Genomic DNA, 22,451 nt, shown 5'->3' with positions numbered 1-22,451 from the left:
TATTAGCCCCCTGGACTTCATCCGTTGGGACTGAAAACTGTGTCACTGCATCCTTTTTGCAATATGAATACGATGAGAAACTAAATTTTTATTTTTCTCGGCCTTATACATGGGAGTCTATGGACTGCCTTATACATGGGAGTCTATGGACTGCCTTATACATGGGAGTCTATGGACTGCCTTATACATGGGAGTCTATGGACTGCCTTATACATGGGAGTCTATGGACTGCCTTATACATGGGAGTCTATGGACACTGCCTTATACATGGGAGTCTATGGAGGTGAAAACTAAAAAGTCCTCTAACACAGCCAAATTTGATCGCATTGTGAAACAAATCGACGTGCATCTGTATGGGGTAGGGTACTATCCTTGTGCAAAGTTTGAAAGAAATTGACCAGGGCATCTCTGAGATATCTGCGTGAACGGACGGACGCACGGACGCACACACGCACGCACGCACGCACGCACGCACGCACGGACATGACCAAACCTATAAGTCCCCCCGGACGGTGTCCGTGGGGACTAACAAATATCAAATCAGTAAGTACTGGCGGTTCTCAAGATATTGAGTGGACGGACGCCTCACAAACGGACATACATACATACATACATACATACATACAGACTGACGGTGGACGCCGGACGGATACCCATCCCAATAGCTTCTATAGACTATAGTCTATAGTAGCTAAAAATACCGTCAAGGACAGTGTGCTCATATTTGGTTTGAATTGGTCCATTTAAGAAATATTAAAACCAGAAAAACAAGAACGACAAAAGTAAGTAAGATCTGAAACTTTAGGTACTGGAGGTCAACTTTAGCAACATGCATAGCAGAGGAATGTTTCAACTCAGTCCCTCTTAGTTTGAGCAGGTCTGCCAATATGTAACAATTCATGAACAATTACAGGAAATGACTCATAAGCTGTTTCAGTTACCACCACCACTCCTACACTTAAAAGGTACACTGCATACAAATAGGTTAAAGGTCATAAACCTCTTACTCAGATGTGTGGGCTGTTTCAGTTACTGCCACCACTCCTGCACATTTGCAGGATTTCCCCTTTTTCTTACCTCATTTGCATATTTTGAAACTGACATGTTCATTTGATAAACGTCACATCTCAACCCCTGGGTCTACCTGTACATTAAATACCAAGATGGTATGTGTGGCTGTTTGGGAGCTTTTGCGTGTGACGGACATACATCCGCACATACATACATACATACATACATACAGACATACAGATGCCACCGACTCACCATATCTCTTTTTGGTATTTATATACATACCAAATATGAGCTAAAAATTCACCGCAATTTTAACAAATCTGACAGAAGCCAACCCTAAAATCATGCATACCAAGTTTCAAAGCAATGGGACGAGCACTTTCAGAGAAGATTTTTTGACCAAAAATGGGAAAAATTGCTCCAAAAATACAACTATGAAAATTTCACCACAATTTGAACAATCTAACTAAGTCACCATAAAGAACCTGCATACCAAGTTTCAACCAAATCTGGCCTGTGGTTACAGAGTTTTAACACTTTGCTGGATTTCCATTTTATTTACCTCATTTGCATATTTTGACACTTACATGTTCATTTAAACAAATTCACATCTCCACCCCTGTGCACCTGTACCCCAAATAAGATGGTAGGTGCTGCAGTTTCAGAGTTTGATGTGGACGGATATACATACATCCGTACATATATACATACATTTATGTACATATGTATGCATGCATGCATACACACATACAGACAGACAGACAGACAGACAGACAGACGACAGACAGACAGATAGATAGACAGATATACAGATATACTGACAATGCCAACTTACCATATAAGCTGTCTTTGGTATATACCGGTATACATATACCAAATGTGAGCTAAAAGTGTTACACTTACCTTTGTCATTTCAACAAGTCTACATGTCATTACAACTACACCGATTTGATAATGCCAAAGCATTCTCCAGAAATCATTTACAGTATGTGGTAGTGGTCCTTGGGCAGCTATGTAGGCTTTTGTCTCATGATCTAACCCCTGAAACAAAGAATTAAAAACATTTCAGATCTTTATTGTGGGAACTAAAAACAAACAAGCGACCTAATGGCCGATACAGCTGCACTGTGTTATGTAATGAATAACTATTTGTGACACATGTGTTGATGAAGAAAGTGGAATCTTTGATAGCTCATTTCAGGGTGCCCTGACCAAAAAAGTCAAAATAGCTGCAAAAATACACAGTTGAAGATTTCATCATAATTTGAACATATCAAATTAAGAACTTCCCTGAGAACATTCAACAAACCTATTAAATGAACAGTTTTTGAGAAACAAATTTTTGGACCAATAATGGCAAAAATTCCCCCAAAAATACAAAATCACAGATTTCATCATAGTTTCAACAAAGCAAATTAACATAACCCCTAGGAACGTGTATATCAAATATCAAAGCTATCAGACAAGCATGTTTTGAGAAACATATCACATTTAGATCATCCCTAAAAACATGTCTGCTAAAGCTATGAGACGAGTAGTTTTTGAGAAAGAAATTTTTTGACCAAAAATGGCAAAAATTGCCCCTAAAATATGCAGATTTCTTCATAATTTCAATATATCACATTTAGTTCATCTGTAGGAACCTGTATACCAAATATCACAGCTATCAGACAAGCAAGTTTTAGATAAACAAATTTGTTTACCAAAAGTGGCAAAAATTCTCCCAAAAGTACAGAATTGTAGATAATTTGAATGTATCACATTTTGATTATCCTATAAACCAAATATAAACCAAATATGCCAAATATAAAAGCTGTCAGACAAGCGACTTTGGTAAAAGAAATTTTTTACAAAAATGACAAAATTGCTTTACAATACAAATTTGCATATTACGCCACAATTTGAACAAATTTGGAATAAGTCATCCCTAAATACCTACATGCTAAAAATCAAAGCTGTCTGACATGAGTTTTGAAGAAGAAACTTTTAAATATATTTTTTGATCCAAAATGACAAAAATTGCCTTAAAAATACTTATTTCCATATTTCATCGCAATTTGAACAAATCTGAATAAGGTCATCCCTAGGGACCTGCAGCATTCTCACCAGGCCCCGATTCCGTGACATTCTCGCGTATATTTCTGTTTTGTCGCGGTTTTCTGGGCTGTGCACGCCAAATAGTGGCGCACATTTGGCCACATCATGTGTATCCATACAGCCAATACTTCTCACCATGGACGTAAATGATTGACGCGAGTAATAACACTTCCTGGTTGAAACCGAGGCAATCTAGAAACAATGCCCGTCAGAGGGTGTACTTAAACCCATGTCACCGATGCCATAATGTTTGTGCCGTTCAGTCGATTTTTGCTCTCGAAAAATAACAAAGCTTTGTTTGAGATAATTTTTTAGGTCTTTGCCATGTTTGAAATCGTGAATAAACTTTGCGGGAGGTACGTGTTGTGCGATGTCATCAGGCATGTGCTCCGTTCCTCACCCAAGCGACCGAGTAACTACGACTGGAAATCATTGACAACTTGCCCACTGCCGATTGATGATATTATTCCAAAAGTAGTTCAGAAGTTTAAACGTGGAATAGTTGGAGAAAAGTTCTCTTATTTTGCAAAAAATTATCAATTCTTGGCTTGTGCATGTGATAAGTACTTATTCTTTGCGAACTCATGCGTGAGAACATGGACGTCTTTTTTTACGCCCATGCTTCGATCACTTGGCAAAATTTGTAGCCTTGGCTGGCGACCGAAATTTCATGTTAATATGTTATGATTATTTACAAACATCGTAGGGTTATGTTTCCTAATCTAAATAGATGCCATAGCACTGATTTGGCCTGTTCCTTCTGCTGAGTGTGACAGAAATCAACTTGGTGCTGAACGGCTGGACACTCTAGCAACTATTATAGTAGAGGGCCCCGAAATGGAAAAGTTCACTTTATCAGTGCACTTTCACACTGGAAAGAACAAAAGTCCCAATATCAGTTGATGTGTTTACCGAGTGTTTATAAAAACGTTGTTAAGCTGGATGAGTTGTTGAGTCCTTTATTTTTTCCATGCATAGAATAAGGTTCGTATTTGCAGTTTGACTTTTTGAAACATGTTTATCTTGTCTCACAAAAATCATCTCTTGTCCCGCATTGTTTTGGTCAGCGGCACAAAATGTCCCACAATTTTTTTTCTGGTGAGAACACTGGACCTGTATACAAAACATTATAGCTGTCTGACCAGACGTTAAGGAGATGATTATTTTTGCCCAAAATAGCAAAATTTGCCTAAAAATATAAATTTGCATATTTCATCACTATTGGAAACAAATCTGAGTAAGGTTATACACTGATGACCTGTACTCAAAATATTAAGGGAATCAGACTGGCCATTTTGAAGAAGAAGCTTGGAATGTTGATGGACGCTTAACGACGGGCGATGACACACATCCATCTTAGATAAGCTGTGTGTCACTAACAGCGAAGGTAACAAAAAGTTGTATTCCTATTTTCATGTACGAACTAAAAGTGCTTCCCACACAATATCAAAAGTATTTCTAACAGAAATGCATTACAACAAGTCATCGTTGATGACACAGTCCCCACTTGTTAATGGGTACTTTGATTACAGGTCCTCAGAGAGGATAAAGTCCTCTTCATTAGGTCTGTGATAAAAATACTTTTGAATAAATTCGCTTGATACATGTCTGAGTTGTAGTTCAGGACATGAAAAAATCGTAATAAAATGGCCACACGGTGGCCGTATTGGATCGTATCACAAAACAAATAAATGTGCATATGTATGACATAGGTCAATGTCCTTGTAGCAAATTTGATTAAAATTGGTTGAGATATGCCTGAGTTATGGCTTGTACATGAAAAAATCGTAACAAAATGGCCGCACGGCGGCCATATTGGATTGTATCACAGCACAGCAGCCATATTGGATCGTATCACAAAACAAATTAATGTACATATGTATGACATTGGTCAATCTCCTTGTACCAACTTTGAATAAATTCGCTTGATACATGTCTGAGTTATGGTTCTGGACATGAAAAAATGTAATAAAATGGCCACACGGCCGCCATATTGGATCGTATCACAAAACAAATCAATGTGCATGTGCATGACACAGGTCAATGTCCTTTTACCAAGTTTGAATAAAATCGGTTGAGTTATGCCTGAGTTATGGCTCTGTACATGAAAAAATCGTAACAAAATGGCCGCATGGCGGCCATATTGGATCATATCACAAAACAAATTGATGTGTATAGCTATGACATTGGTCAATGTCCTTGTACCAACTTTGAATAAAATCTGTTGAAACATGCCTGAGTAATGGCTCTGTACATGAAAAAATCGTAACAAAATGGCCGCACAGCGGCCATATTGGATCGTATCACAAAAAAAATTGACGTGTATAGCTATGACATTGGTCAATGTCCTTGTACCAACTTTGAATAAAATCTGTTGAAGCATGCCTGAGTAATGGCTCTGTACATGAAAAAATCGTAACAAAATGGCCGCACGGCGGCCATATTGGATTGTATCACATAAAAATTGACGTGCATATCTATGACATTGGTCAATGTCCTTGTACCAACTTTGAATAAAATCTGTTGAAGCATGCCTGAGTTATGGCTCTGTACATGAAAAAATCGTAACAAAATGGCCGCACGGCGGCCATATTGGATCGTATCACAAAAAAAATTGACGTGCATATCTATGACATTGGTCAATGTCCTTGTACCAACTTTGAATAAAATCAGTTGAAACATGCTTGAGTTATGGCTCTGTACATGAAAAAATCGTAATAAAATGGCCGCCTGGCAGCCATATTGGATCGTATCACAAAACCAATCGACGTGCATCTGTATGACATATGAAGTAATCCTTGTACCAAGTTTGAATGAAATCGCTCCAGGCATCTCTGAGATATCTGCGTGAACGGACGGACGCACGCACGCACGGACGCACACACGCACGCACGGACGCACACACGCACGGACACGACCAAACCTATAAGTCCCCCCGGACGGTGTCCGTGGGGACTAAAAATGCTGAAAGCTTACTTTCAGACTACATCAATGCAGTTGGTATGGGAATAATCTGTAAAAAACAGAAGTGTAATGTTTGAGGTCACATAGAGGATTGTTTGTCCTGTTTTGAATGTGGTAGACTGGAATGTTTTCCTTTAAAGACCATATACAGTGTTAATTAACTATTTCTTATATCTTACTGGACCTCTATCATAAATGAAGGCAGTCATCTTACCCTGATGAAGTTTGCATTGATGTAGTCTGAACCTGGAACATCAGCTATCTCTGGAAGAGCAACTCTGGTTTCATCAACTGTGGTAAAAGATGAAGAGAAAATATATTATTGGAGCCAAAATCTGTTATTTTACCAACTGCAAAACAGGGTGATGCATATGTTGCCAAATGAACATATTTTTATAGTGTTTTATACTTATTTAATAAACCTTTTATCGTGTGTGCACATACCATACATGCATGATCCCAAGATGCCCAGTACTATGATTGTTTAATTTCCTAATAAGACAAATGGCCTATCAGATACACTTCTGTAATAGCCTTGTAAATTTAAGTATATACAGACAGACAGATACAAATAGACAGATAGATACAAATACACAAAGAAAGACTTTAAATATCATCATTAGTCAGTGGATGTACTTAAGAAACCTGTATACAACTGAATAGCACTAATCAACTATGTCCTAGATAATTATACAGAGTACTTATAAATAAACAGACAATTAAAATTAAGCACATGTAATGCTCACATGGAAGTATATCTTTATATCTGTTCTTCTTCATATTTATTTCCAATTCACCATGTTTACTTGGCTTTTCTCTTCTATATTTCACAGAACGATATTTCAAACTCTGCAAGGAAAAATATTAAAAGGTGAACAATTTTCCACTCATTTATTGCAACGATGATAAAAGTCGTGCTCATCACAATTTCAGCACAACTGATACTAAGTAAGTGTAATGTAACTCAAAAGTTCAAAACAAGTGCAGTGCATTCAGCTTTGATATATGGCCTAATTACGGAAGTTCATAAAAAATACCATCAAGGACAGTGTGCTCACATTCGATTGAATTGGTCCATTCAAGAAATATAGAACAACAAGAATGACAAAAGCAATAAGGTCTGCAACTTAGGTACTGGAGGTCATCTTTAGGAACATGCATATCAACTTCTATAGCAATGGGACAAGCAGATCCTACATACATAAGCAAATGTCAACAACAAAATTAGCCAGAGAAGGCTTGACAAAAAGAAAAGGTTGGAAGAGTGGGGAAAAATAAAGAGTGGAAAAAATGTACAAGAGATATGGTAAAAAGTAATAGTACCTCATCAATCTTCTTGACCCTACACCCTCCTGAATATCGAATATTCCACCCCTTGGTTGACCATGTTTTACATAAGGCCAGATGGCAGGAAATGTATTTACAACCTTGGGGATTTTTAATAATGCTATGAGTGCTATCATTCCAATGTAAACAGCACTTAAATTAGTTACAGATAGTGAAATGCCTTCCACTGTGGGGGTGATTACGACATCTGGAATTATCCTGGATCCAAATTTCTCATCAGTTCTTGTGTGTCTTACATGGAAATGTTGCAAAAATTGATCCGCAATGAAAAAATTTACCTCAGCTTTGTTTTCTGGATCAAATTTTACTACAAATTGATACCAAATATGACAAAATTATGTTCACAGCCTTCGAAACTGTCTCACAACATATCCTGGGTTTGTGTACCCGGTAGGTCATGTATGGTCACAAACTGAGAAAATTACCTAAAATATAAAAATTTGGGGGTTTCCCAACACTTTGAGCAGAAAATTTATCTAATAACATCCCTCTGGACTTTTGTACCAAATTACAAAGCTATCAGACAAGTAATTTTGAGAACAAGTTTTCTTGACCAAAAATGACAAAATTGTCTTAAAAATGTATACAAATTTGTATATTTCAGGACAACTTCCACACATCTAACTATTGTCATCCCTGGACATCTGTACACCAAATATAAAAGCTGTCTGTCCAGGGGCTTTAAAAAAGAAAATATTACGATTTTTTTGACCCAAAATGACAAATTGTCCCAAAATAGTATTTTTTCTCAATTTTGTTGTAATTTCAACAATTAAAAGGGTAACACCCTTGCAAACATCCAACCAAAATTTCAGATAAAACTGGGCAGGCGGTTTCACAGAAGAATAATTTTTACTTAACATGAGTAAAATATCCAAAACATTCAGCAAAAATGCAAAAACTGTATAAAGTTCACCTAAGGTACTTGGCACACAAATTTTCAAAGCAATCAAAACCGGTTTTTGAGTTATTAATTCTTGACCATTTTCACATTTTTTAAGCTAATTTGCATAATTTGCAATGCAAACTTCATTTGAACAAAAAGGAAATGAGCTATAAAGGTCAGTATGTAATGTCCATCAAATTTTCGGCATAACTCACAACTTAGTAACACTGACAAAAATTAAAACAAAGTGACCACCAATTGCCCATACTGGACCACATCACACAAAACATTTATAACATATATCATATATATAAGTCGTAGAGTACTGTTTTTGTGCCAACTATTCATTAATCAGTCAGAGTGTGAGTAAATTATAGCTCTGCACACAAATATCCACCTGGTGGCAATATTGGATTTGATAACGAAATAAATCAACATGATGTGTTTGCCATGATGTGTTATGTCTTTCCATCAAGTTTGAAACAAATCAGGTACAACATATTGAAGAAGCTTCAGACACAAACACCCCTACACACATGCCCAGACAGATGTCACCAAAATGTCATCAAACCCCAAATAAATCATCCCCGGAACTTGGATATCAAATTTCAAAGTAATTGGACGAGCAGTTTCAGACAACAGTGTTTTTTTACAAATTCATGGAACTTGAACAGTCAGATTGCAATTTTATCCACAGAAGTCCTAGTCTAACATAAAGTCAAGGTGACTACAAAAATACTGCCAATGACGCTTGGACATAATGACTGCCTAGTATTATCGGCATTTATCAACAACCCCACTCACTGTGAATTAGACAGACACGAAGTCAATGTGCAACATATAGCTGAAAGACTCTTTTTCACATTGCGATTTTAAGCCCATTTTTGTGAGAAAAGGGACATGTATATGTACCGGTATATGGAGAAAGAAGCAGAAGACTTATTTGTAAATGGTTTGTTGAATGACAATCATGTATGCATCTTTGAAAAATTTTGGGGTTATAAAGTATAGACAGTAGCGTAAGAATAAGGGGTTAGAATAAGTGTAGTAAAGCTAAGTTGACAGTAATTAAGATTACGGAATTATACACTCTAAGCTAAGGAAATCTGAATGAAATAAATGTTGAAAGAAGTAATTAAAGCTAAGATAGGAATAAACTGAATTACTGCTAAAAGGTTGGTAGAAGGCCACCACAGGAATTGGTCCATGCCATGGTGTTGGAAACGTACAGCCGATCTTGCCTGTCACCCTTACAACAAAAAGGTCTATAAATATTAAGGGGGCAAGATGATCAAAGAAGGGCAGCAAAGTAATGGTCATCTTTTTGTCTAATACCTTGTGTAAGTTCATGAACTTTACATAAATCTTGCTATAGATTTGCTAATGGGCATAACTGTGTTTCAGATCATTTGAGAGCAATCCATCCATGAGATGTTTTAAATTGTAATATAGCTTCTATTTAAAGGAGAGAAACTTCTCAAATAATTTTTTGTTCCCTGTAATATCCTGTGAGAACACATGGACAGATGCTCAGGACAGATGCTGGTGCTAGCTTGATAACTAACCTAAAACTTGTAATTTAATTGTCTAAGAGTAAAGACTGTAACATGTGATGTTGTGCATACTCAATCTCTGTAATGTGAATGTCAAAGTCTGTATATTGACTCATGAATGTTTACTTGATTTAAGTAAGCAGATGTGAGATAATGTTGGGACACAAAAATAAAAATCTTCAGGAATGCTTTTGTTGTCTCAGGCTGTTGTCATGATACACAAAAAAATGTTCCTGTGTAGCATGGGTCAGTCCACTTTCAAAGCACCACCATTATCAATGACAAATGAACTGAAGTCACAAACAAATCTTATTTCCATGCTAACAGACCATATACAAATCTCTGCCACTATATCATGTACATAGAACATCTGGTCTTGAAATCAATGCGCGTATAAATAGGTCAAGTAGTTAGTCATGTGACTAAGTCATATGACAAATGCCTAGGGTCGTCTCAAATGTGAGAATCTAAAATATGAAATATGTTTTTTTTATCACTTTTGTTGCCCAAAAGAGCATGGAAATCTCTGATACTTCAAATCAGCCATCCTGCATATTTCTAACATTCATCAAAACCTCATTTCTGTTCGACAACTCATAAAACAGTCCAAAATGCAGGATTGGTGTACATTCCAAAACTACATATATGAAAGACCCCTAAAAATCAATTAGTAAAAAGGGGGTTAGCAATTTCCCAAAACTATCTGGCAGATCGTCCATGTAGCTGACACGAACACGAAGTGTTTGTTTCCGGCTACTAAAAACTATGGAAAATCGTAAAGAATGAGCTACAAAATCACTATCATTTTTAAGTTGCAGGTAGAATAAGTCTGTGCCTTTGTATAAAATACTATAAAATAGTAGAAAGTGAGCAACCAGCTGAAAGTTAGTCGAGGAGACCTTAACCGCATATCATTTGCATCTCATTGTCGGCTACATGGACTGTGTGCCAACTATCTAACCGCTACTCTGTTTAACTCCATTTTTAGGAATCGGAACCTTGAACACAATCTGAATATCTGTACCAAATATCAACGCAGTCTATTCAGTGGTTTTTGACTTTTTGTTGTTTACAGAAAATTTTCACCGTCCGACATCAACTCAACCCATCACAATAACATGATGACCTTCGGTCACTATGTTAAAAAGCACAAGCAATAATATCTGTCCCGATAACAATACTTTGGTTACAAGCTGTGAGCCGCTAATAGAATAGTGTGGTCCCCTGCCCAATTTCTACTGCTTGCTGCGCTCCTAGAAAATAGGGTAGGTACGGGCTATTGCATGCATAGCTATCATTGGTCAATGGTACGAGTGCAGTGATTGTGTTGAATTTATTTCCAGCTTGGAGCTTCCATCAAATTAAATTTCATTTGCCCATGGAGCAATTTCACCTCCACGGTTTTCCAAACCAAGCATCCTATGTTGACATAGAATGAATAACAAAAAATCACTTATTTTTGAGCCATATTACCTTATTATATGAAAAAAAGGGATACTCTGTCATGCCTGAGAAAAATCACAGATGATATCATCATTTCATCCCTAAATGTCATCATAGAAGAACAGGGTCGGGAACTTAAAAGTGAAACCGTGCAAATAACTTCAACATTCAATGTTTTGTCTAATTTCCAAGTTTGCCACTATATAGATGTGCTGATCAGATGATCTTATGACAAAAATGGTGGCCAAAGCGTAGGCCATGCCTGACCCTATTTTTGTGAGCAGCGCAGCCAGCAGTAGAAATGGGGCAGGGGACCAGACTGAACAGAATACAATACTTCCGACAGACGTCAGACAAAGATGGACAAGCACCTATATGATAAGCTCCACATCACTGTCAGTGGATTTAAAAATTTGAAAATTTATCAAATCTTCTGATATAAGTATTTTCCACTATTGAGTACATCTAAAAAGAACTGCAACCCTTTAAGAAACTTAACCCATTTTTGGCAGATACAGTCATTGTGAAACACAGAGTAGCTGCAATATATACGACTCGAATCTATCCCAAGTAAACTCAAGTCTCAGACTGGTCAGTATCTTTACTGAACTTGGTTAACACTAAGAAGTTAGCTTGAACACCTTTTAGGGCTAAGTCAAACTCCATATAAAATTAAGAGTTTTTGTGACAATTCCAAACAAATAAACATGGACATCCCAGGAAACTTGCAAATCCAATTGAAAGCAAAAAGTCGTTTACATCTGAAAACAAATTTCCTGATCAAAATTGATGAAAATATTATCAGGAATATTATATTTAAATTTCAAATCAAATCTGACAAATTCCAAGGATTATGATAATATTGCAAATTTGGTTTTCACCTGATATGAATGGCCTGGTCCTCTAACTGGTGAACTGAACTTGTACAAATAAATAATGTTACTTGAAATTGAACCTCATTACCAAAAATAATTTATTCAAAACATTGTACATAGGTTCTATACATACACAGCACATTCACTTTTAGCCAGACACTGGCCCAACTGTCCAGGAGTTCAATGTTCTAAGACAGTTCACTTTTTTCAAAATTTGAATATACTGGTAATTTACTTATTTAGAGTGTCAATATAACGACACAAATCACAGTTAAATATTTAAAGTAATCATGTGACACATTTCAAAATGCATAAGAACCTTCAAATCAAAGTCCAATGCAATCCTTGCAGTGTCTTTTTAATAGTTGCTGAAAAAACTTCTGACATAAAAATGGAAAAGTTAAAAATTACAGATGTTGCAATAAGACAAAAAGACCAGGGCCTAAGAGTGACAGTGATTTTCAATATATTAAGTAAATTTTAGTACACTTTGTGAGCTGAGAATTTTTGGTCGATACTACTTCACATGAAGAAGAACAGGTTGTAAAGCCCTATTTGTTAGCTGTAAATTGAAGTGTACCTGTCCTGAAATTGATTAGCCGAGATATTTGCTGAGATACATGAAAGTTGGTGAGAGGTTATCAAAATTTTTTTTTGATAAAAATAAGCTGTATATTAGTTTATATAAAAGAAACCAAATTTCAAGTCCTTGAATTTGCTGAGATACATGAAACATTACTGAAAGACTGCATTAACTTGCATGGTACCTGAAACCTGGGTCTTTGCCTGACCAACTCTGGTAATAAACAGAAGACTCTTAAGGTTCCAAGACAAGAAATTAACCATTTTAAACCAACAATTCTCTAGTGTTTAAGAAGCTCCTAAACCCCGTAAATTGTATATTGTCGGAAAGCCTAGATATAGGGTAACAGTTTGGTTAACATAGTGTCACCATTGTTTACATAACTATCACGTGACAGGTAATTTGCATAACCTTTCAAAAATCGGTTTTCCCTATGTTTTATTTCAATGCTTTGAGATATGTGGCTGAAATTTGTGTGAGTGCAAGTTGTCCAAAGGGTCTTCAAAGTGTGTCTCAGAATTTTTTTAAACCTTCTACAACAGTTTTTTATGCCAGAAAAACTTCCAGAGCAGTGAATTTAAGCCTAGTTGATTTCTTTAAAATTGTGCTCCAAAAAAACTAAGCAAGATATAAAAAATCTGAGACACACTTTGGAAGAGCGTTGTGACAGCTTGCATTCCAGAAAGTTTGAGTCAGATATTTTGAAGTATTGAGACAAAACATAGGGAAAACCGATTTTTGAAAGGTTATGCAAATTACCTGTCACGTGATAGTTATGTAAACAATGGAGACACTGTGGTTAGCAAAATGTTCCCCTATATGTAGGCTTTCAGAAATTGTATACTTTACAGGGTTCTGAGCTTATTAACCGTTAGAGAATTGTTAGATTAAAAAGGTCAAATTTCTTGTCTTGGAACCTTAATCCCCCAAGGTGTGAATGTTTCATTGTTATGTTTATCTTATCCAGCTGGTGCTATTGTACGAAAGGCAGGTCTGTGAAATTGATCCTCTGATAACTAAGAAAGGAAGTAGGGTATTCCTAAGTTAATGGAGCTTTCCCATAATGAGTCAATCAAAGCCATCCAAGGTCATCCTATATTTTGTACAATACATTTTTGTCATCATATGAGATATGTGAAAGAAGCTGAAAGCTCATCTAGGTTTGTCAAGTTTTGGGAAAAATTTGACTTCATAGATGTACCTCATATGACCCTACAAGCCTACAAGTTTGAGATATTTATATTCAAACCACTATACATAAATATCTCAAGTCGGCAAAAGAGTTTTAGTAAGAAGAAGAAAGCTGAACTGTAAAAACAATAAGCCCCTGACTACATTTTACCTACCTAAGATTCCTACAAACAAGTCATTGACATGACAACACAGTCCCCACTTGTTAATGGATATTTTAATTACAAGTCCTCAGAGAGGATAGAGTGCTCTTCATTAATTAGGTCTGTGATTAAAAATACTGCATACAGATGGGGCTTACTGGCCAAAATGAGTTCCATGGTGGTGAAAACATAAAACCAATGTAAGCTGCCATACTAATTACAAAAGGTCATTAAAATGAATCAATTAGTACTTAATCGACAGGATGCTGCCAAACATTTTTGCACCCAACATAGACAGATTATCACCGGTACCATATTTCATAAAGTTGATGCAGTACTTTGGACATTCACCCTAAAAACAAAAATCCATTATGTAAATGCAAACTAGCAATTAATTTATAGTCGCGCAGCAGCTTACTGACTACGCATTCGCATATTCATAATATACTATGCGAATAACCGGAAGTGTACCCTACTTTCGTGGGCGCCGCCATGTTTTTTTGAGTACTCGTAAATAAACTAATACGAAACGTGCTCACTATTATTTTATAGCATGCCATTTATAAAATATATCTTTTTTATTGGCTAGTAATTATATTATCCACCCTGTCGCTGATACAAAATATCGTTACTATCACGCCTATAGAAGAAGAGAGAAAACTGTCGTGCATATGAACGAGAACATTAGAAAAGAATGCTGGGATTGAATCTTAGAAAAGCGCCCCCAGTGTCAATACTTTGCCGTTTTTTGACGTAACGCTGGTTTTCAGCTTACAATATCGGAAGTTGGGCGGCATAGTTACTATTGCAACGTTAATGGTGGCACAATACGTCCCTTGTTAAACACAATAGGTAGTTATTATGGTAAAAATTGCAAATTATTGTCGAACTTTTTTACACATTACAGAAAATCTATACCTACAGGTCTGACATCGTGTACGTGAACTGTTTCAGGGAAAGACACTAAGGGTTGTCCGATTGCCCGGGGCAAGTGAAAGTCGCGTTCGGACAAGTGAACCTCCGATGCCACTTGCCCGACGGGACAAGTGCAAAAAATAATTACCTAGAAATCGAATTCACGAGAGCGATTTTCTGGTGAGGGAACATGGACTTAAACAACAAAAAATAATCATATTATGTCATTGTGAACATTTCCATAAGATTTTTCATAAAATTGCATGAAGAGTTGACGAAAAGAATCATATAATCGCTGTCAATAAAATCCAGTTCAAACAATACACCGGTACCGGTAAATTACCGTACGCTGATTTTGCATATGAAAAAGCTATTCAGCTGGTGGAACGTACGTTCACCAAGTTCATTGCATTGACTCTGAAGTTACGGTGTCTCACATGTCGATACGGTAAAAAAGAAACACAGCGGTTTTTGCATTTGTGCTTTGTATGAACGTTTAAAATAATGTTAAAATAAAGTCCAGAGGTTAAAAATCACCACATAAAATTGGACTTTTACTAAAACGTACTCTTCAATGTTAACTTGTTGAGGGACAGTGAGTGGCAAAGTCAGTGGCAAGACCGCATGCAATGAAGTCATGAGCAATATTTGGTGTCAACGGGTCAAGTCTTTGAATTTTCAACAAACACTGACTTAATTTTCAGGTCAATAAGCCAAAAGTTACTTGTCCGTGGCGACCAACCTCTCTGTTTGTGAATTTTCCCATTCTAAAATGACTGTCAAGAAGCAATTGGAGCGAGTTTGACATCGAGAAATTCAGCTTTCAAGACACATTGAAAAACACCGACGCCTTAGGTTGTTGGTTTTAATTCTATTTAGTCTGCGCATGAGCATTAAAAAGACCACTTAGGTTATTAGAAAAACACAGGATACGGGTATAGTGCAATGGCAATCCAAACTTTATAGGGCTGGTGTATGATATAAGCGCAGTAAAAACATGACAAAGAAGTACATTATTTTTCAGAAGCTTCAAAACATTCCTTTATAGCTACAGATCTTTTCTTTATGTAAAGCAAAAAGACCTTGAAGGTACAATTGAAATGGCTGTTATAATTTGTACATCAAGCCCCAAGAAAGTAAACATACAAACATATGAAATGTTAGAATTTTTTCTATGAATATGAAACCCCCACTAGCTGTAAATCTTGAAATTTGTTGACCTAAAAAGGCTTCCTATTTTCTCTGGTTTTCTTTAAATTCTACCCATTTACAGGATATAGTCTTTTACTGCTGTACAAAACATTCTTTAGTGAAAAATTGGACAAGTAAATTTACATTTTAACCATTATTATGATTTCCCACCATACTAAAAAGAAAACAAAGCATGTCCCAGTTGAAAACATTCAACACTATGCATTACATTGGACTACTCTGTTGTTTCCGTGAATATTCAAATGCATATATGCACGGTGTACACTGGTTTTGCTATATTTGCATGGGGTGCCATTTTACGTTTGGGCACATATTTATTATTTTTCTTGTTCAAAATTGCACATGCAGTCTCACTGGGCAGTTAACAATACTTGTATTCCAACCCCTCAAAGAGCAAATTCTAAAAAACTTGTTTTAGTTCAGAAGTGAAATCACATAAAGAATGCTAAAAGATACAGGTAATGGGGCTTTAGTAATTAAGGGAATATAAATAAGCCATCCAGCACTCTTAGAAGTGTGAAGAGTCTAATGAGAATGTCTCACATTTTCTCATGATAACATAATTTTCAAACAAAGTGCGTGAAATGAAAAACCAATGTTTTAGCTTTTTTCAAACACGTAAATTATACTGGGCAAGTGGTTTTCCAATTCGGGCAAGTGAACTTAACCCCCCACTTGCCCGAAGGGCAAGTGGATAAAAAATAAGTGTCTTTCCCTGTGTTTTCATCAGAACTTAGAGGGTAAACCGGTCATAGTTGTAAAAAGTATATAGAAAGTAACAATTTTAACTCTCTTTTATCCTTTACGATTCCTAATCATGAATGACATTTTAATCTCAACGCCTGGCGCGACACCAATGGGCTGAGCGCAATATATATTATATATAAATGATACCACTAAGTGTCAATGATTTGTATTACAACACTATGAGATCAAAATCTGTACCAAGTTTCATCAAATTTAACGCAGTATTTGTAGGTATATCACTCTAATTAGGAAAGTTCATTACATATGTAATTACAATTTAATTAACTTGACACTGATAAATGTCTTTTCACTGTTAAAGCAATGTGAGCTTAACATCTGTCACCAAATTTCATGAAATTTGTATGCAGTATTTCTTGACATATCAGACTAATTACAAAATTCAATAATTGACATGATTCTGCTACATGCCATTAAATAAATTGATGTGCACATGTATGACATAGGTCAATGTCCTTGTGCCAACTTTGAATGATACATGTACTTGTGGAAATATGTCTGAGTTATAGCTCTGTACATGAAAAATTGTAACAAAATGGCCAGCAGACAGCCATTATATTGCATTGGATTGTGAAACCAATAGACATGCATATTTATGACATGATCGGTCAATGTCCTTGTACCAACTTTGAAAAAAATCAGTTGATACATTTCCAAATTATGGCTTAGGACATGACAAAATCATAACAAAATGGCCACAAGGCAGCCATATTGGATCATATCGTGAAACAAATTGACTTGCATATGTATGATATAGGTCAATGTCCTTGTACCAACTTTGAATTAAGTTGGTTGAGATGTGCCTGAGTTGTGGCTCCGTACATGAAAAATCGTAACAAATGGCCTTCCTGCGGCCATATTGGATCATATCGTGAAACAAATTGACGTGCATATGTATGATATAGGTCAATGTCCTTGTACCAACTTTGAATAAAATCGGTTGAGATGTGCCTGAGTTATGGCTCCATACATGAAAAAATCGTAACAAAATGGCCGCACAGCGGCCATATTGGATCGTATCACAAAACAAATCAATGTGGATATGCATGACATAGGTCAATGTCCTTGTACCAACTTTGAATAAAATCGGTTGAGACGTGCCTGATTTATGGCTCCGTACATGAAAAATTGTAACAAAATGGCCGCCATGCGGCCATATTGGATCATATCGTGAAACAAATTGACGTGCATATGTATGACATAGGTCAATGTCCTTGTACCAACTTTGAATAAAATCGGTTGAGATGTACCTGAGTTATGGCTCCGTACATGAAAAATCGTAACAAAATGGCCGCACGGTGGCCATATTGGATCGTATCACAAAACAAATCGACGTGCATATGTATGACATATGAAGTAATCCTTGTACCAAGTTTGAATGAAATCACTCCAGGCATCTCTGAGATATCTGCATGAACGGACGGATGGACAGACGCATGCACGGACATGACCAAACCTATAAGTCCCCTCGGACGGTGTCCGTGGGGACTAAAAAGTACATAAAACATTATGAAATACTGAATATAGTTTGGTTTCAATGGATAAGTTAAGAAACTTTTCATACGCAACTGCTGAATATCAATCAAGTTGTTTGAGTACGGTACATTAATTACATTATCAATTGTATCACTGATGTCACTGGGAAGATTAATTAATGACATTGTCTCCAAGCTTACAATCGTTAATTGCATTTTACAAATTTACCATCCATAGCTCACACCCCAGGCCACCAAGGGCAGCCACAAACAGCTTTTTAATACTGATACACACATGCATTGCTGCAATACAATCACAATTTTTTCCTTGACCACACAATTGCTACCATTACAATCCAACAATGCTTGAGAGTGCATCATCACACATCATGGCCCATGCTTCAGTAGTTCCGTTTTTTTTAATTTGATCATGATCTATGCATGTGCATAGATCATCTATCAATGCATGTGTGTATCATCTATAAGGTTATTAAGTTATTAAAGGCCAGGGACTTGATCCCCGGGATCAAGTTTGTTTTAGTGTTTAAGAGGATTATGGCATGTCATAACAATATTTAGCTCATGCGTATAGCCACTTACATCTTACATAATTCAGCCTAGGTGATAACTTTTATGTCAGCTCTATACCATTGTATTATTCACGTACACTTTCTAAGGTAGGTAGTTTCTTTTAGAAAGAGTATTAGAACCTTGACACTTCATACCAAAACTACTCTGTTCTAAACCACATTTGAATTTCCTTTCTTCAATGTATGCATGCATAGTGACTCTGCATTATACTATCATGCATATTCTTTGGTTCTATTCTCTCAGTAGCATAATATATTTCCAGAAGAGATTTTATTCCTTTAGGCTTTTATAATAAACTTTAACTACTAGATGTTGATACACAGTGGTGATGGGGCATAAGTGTCAACAGTTTCGGAAATCAATCAACATTTTGCTTTCAAGACTTTCCAAAACTCACCTTTGGGAGATCATCACACATTCTGAGCTGGCTTAATGGTTGTGTATGAGTAACATTGTTGTGGAGCTAGGAAAATCTTGCTGCAGATGTTTTGTTTTTAAATCTGTAAAATGGCCATCCTGGTTTAAAGAGGTGCATGATGAACCACTTTACAACATATTCACGTTAACATTTCATGTCCCTCTCTATTATCTTACCACACTGCTCCAATTTATCTTTTCTATATTGCACGTTTACAGTCTCGGTCATCACAATGAAACGTTCATGATTATTATCATAAACTTCACAATTCATGTCTGACATATGAAATTAGTCATATTTACTATGTTCAGACAGGTAAAAATTGAAACGCTTCTGCAACACTATTTGTGATTTGTAAACACAGGGGATTAATAGATTGAGTCTGCTTGCGTCCACATACACAAAATTAAGCCATTGTTTTGATGTTTAACACTTTCACCGCGGAGGGTGCATTCTGCGCCAACGGCCAGACTGCGGGAGGCGCGTAAACGCGCCAAGAACGTACACGTTTACATGCGTTCGATATACATTGGCTTTGTCTGATCTACATCATGTTTGTTGACTATTTCCTCAAGCCTAGCGTAGCGTACGAGGTCAAACCTAAATGAGCATGCGCGCTAAATTTGTAAACAAATACCACCATACTCGGTCATTTTTCCGCCGTAATTTCTAAGGATCGTGTGATCAGTCGTTGTTTTTCTGTCAGAGGGTATTTAAAAATGGCGACGCGGGCACAGTGTAACACTGACTAAGCCCTTGAGCATGTTTTTCTAGACAATGATAGCGCAATTGTCACTGATCGTGAAACTGAACTCGACGGAGATACTGGAAGTCAAATTTCAAATTACAACTCTAATACCGAACTTGAATATGTTCCCGAACCAGTTCAGCAAAGACAGAGATTGCAAGCAAGACACGAAGGTAGGCCAGCTGAGCATGCTGACAGAAAAGTGCGACAAAGGGTCAGTGACCGACGTCAAAACGTTGATGGGGTATTCTGTGGATGTTGTACGACATCAATCTCTCAATGACAATTACACATCGGACTAGCAACCAGTATATAAGCTGATATATAATATAGCTCTCTTTTGAATGTCAAATGATACCTGTTGTTCGAAGATGAACTTATTATAAATATGCATATTAACCTCATTTATGTGGAATATGTTTTAAGAGTATGTGTTCCCCCTATTGAATTTTAGTAAATAAAACGTAAGTAGTAATTTTTAAAGTGTTACACTGAAAAAATATTTATATATTGAAATAACAAAAAATGCAATATTTTTTGAGTTTTTGTTGTAAAATCCAATATGGCCACCATGATCACGTGACCTTCTAGTTGTGTCACATGACATTGTGTTCATTTTTATGATGCTCTGTCATATTGCAATACTCACTGAAAAAATTGTCCCGAATACTGTTATAATTACAAAGATACAGCTAATGCATGTAAACCAACATTTATAAGGCCATATATCCATAGAAAACTACGCACAGGAATGCATGTATAAAATTAATTACGCAGTGAAAGTGTTAAGACGTCTTAATGCACCCTCTCGAGTTCAAAAGGTGTGTATGGCCAAGCATTGTTTGTAACAGATGGCTGACATGGACGACGTCGTACTGGCTGTAAAGAATGTGAAAGAGGCTCCCCACCTAACTATCAAAAATGTTTTTGTGTCGAGTTTGTGTTTTATTCGCTTCTAAAATGTGTTCCTACATTCTTATCCGATTGTTTGTGTTAATAAAAATGTTTGTTTCGCCTCGCCATAAGCTTTCCCCACACAAACAAAACATTACCGTACACACTAATCCAAACTTCCCTACAAATATCCAAGGCGAAACAAACATTTTTATTAACACAAACAATCGGAGAAGAATGTAGGAACACATTTTAAACGAATCAAACACAAACTTAATGACTCAATCGAATATTTTTGTTCCCAATGAATAAATCATAGACAATCTAAATTCTCGGTTTATGGCAATTTTTGTCGACCGATAAAAGTCTTTTCATCTTCAATATTCCATTCTAATTTCACCTACGGTATATAATATCCTAACCTCCTGTGACTTTCCTTCTAAACGTTGATTTGCCTTGTGCACCAAAAGAGATGCTGTATTTTATGCCAAACGATGAAAAAATATGTGAAGAAATACCATGTATCAGTCAGTACGTAGGCGAAACCCGGATGGCCATACCAATTGGGGACAGAGCAGAGTAGATCGAAATGCAAACGGGGTGTTATTATAGGAAAGGCGGTACCTTATTTTAAAGCTGAATAAAACGCTGTCTCTGGTTGTGTAAGTCTATTGATCGAAATATATATTTTGTTCCCAGTTGATTAATCATGGGGATGGCAGTCTCGATCTCCCTTTATGGTTCGATATTTACTGACTCATTCCTTCTCATTTTTGTCAATCGATGAAAGCATTTTCGTCTTCCATATTCAATATTACTTTGACCGATGTTATATCCTGACCTATAGTGTCATTAGTTTTGACCAACGTACAAAGATGTTGCCCATGCGCCCGGTTGATGAGATATTTTGCAAAACGGTGAAGAAATGGGGCCCGGGAGACATCGATGTCAGTCTTTCCGGACTGTTTACATGTAGCTTAGGGGATATCAAAGGAGATGAATCATTTAGTTGAACAAGTCATCGTTGATGACACAGTCCCCACTTGTTAATGGGTACTTTGATTACATGTCCTCAGAGAGGATAGAGTCCTCTTCATTAATTAGGTCTGTGATAAAAATACTTTGATACAGATGGCGCTCAATGGCCAAGAATGAGTTCCATGGTGATGAAAACATAAAACCAATGTAGGCCACCATCCTAAAGTTCATAAAATGAGTCAACTAGGAATTAATCATCAGGATGTTGTAAAACATTTTTGCATACAATCCTAACACTTAACAGATTATCACTGGTACCATGTTTCATAAAGTTTGATGCAGTATTTACAACACTATGA

General features: G+C 36.5%; 1 protein-coding gene across 2 annotated transcripts in view; it reads right to left on the bottom strand.

The window, feature by feature from the left end:
- The window catches only part of LOC139127734 (tyrosine-protein phosphatase non-receptor type 12-like), a 321,808-nt gene that overhangs the window by 260,837 nt on the left and 38,520 nt on the right, over positions 1–22,451 (bottom strand). For both annotated transcript variants that reach the window (XM_070693624.1, XM_070693623.1), the window contains exons 2-4: positions 6,822–6,924; positions 6,290–6,366; positions 1,918–2,055 (exon numbers count right to left, since the gene is read on the bottom strand). In XM_070693624.1, the coding sequence (XP_070549725.1) occupies positions 1,918–2,055; positions 6,290–6,366; positions 6,822–6,924 (318 nt within the window). The remainder of the gene's footprint in view (positions 1–1,917; positions 2,056–6,289; positions 6,367–6,821; positions 6,925–22,451) is intronic.

The sequence above is a fragment of the Ptychodera flava genome, unplaced genomic scaffold, assembly GCF_041260155.1.
Source record: "Ptychodera flava strain L36383 unplaced genomic scaffold, AS_Pfla_20210202 Scaffold_35__1_contigs__length_1935909_pilon, whole genome shotgun sequence".
NCBI classification, from domain to species: domain Eukaryota; kingdom Metazoa; phylum Hemichordata; class Enteropneusta; family Ptychoderidae; genus Ptychodera; species Ptychodera flava.
Note: the sequence above shows the minus strand (reverse complement) of the source record. Positions and strands in the feature narration are given on the sequence as shown.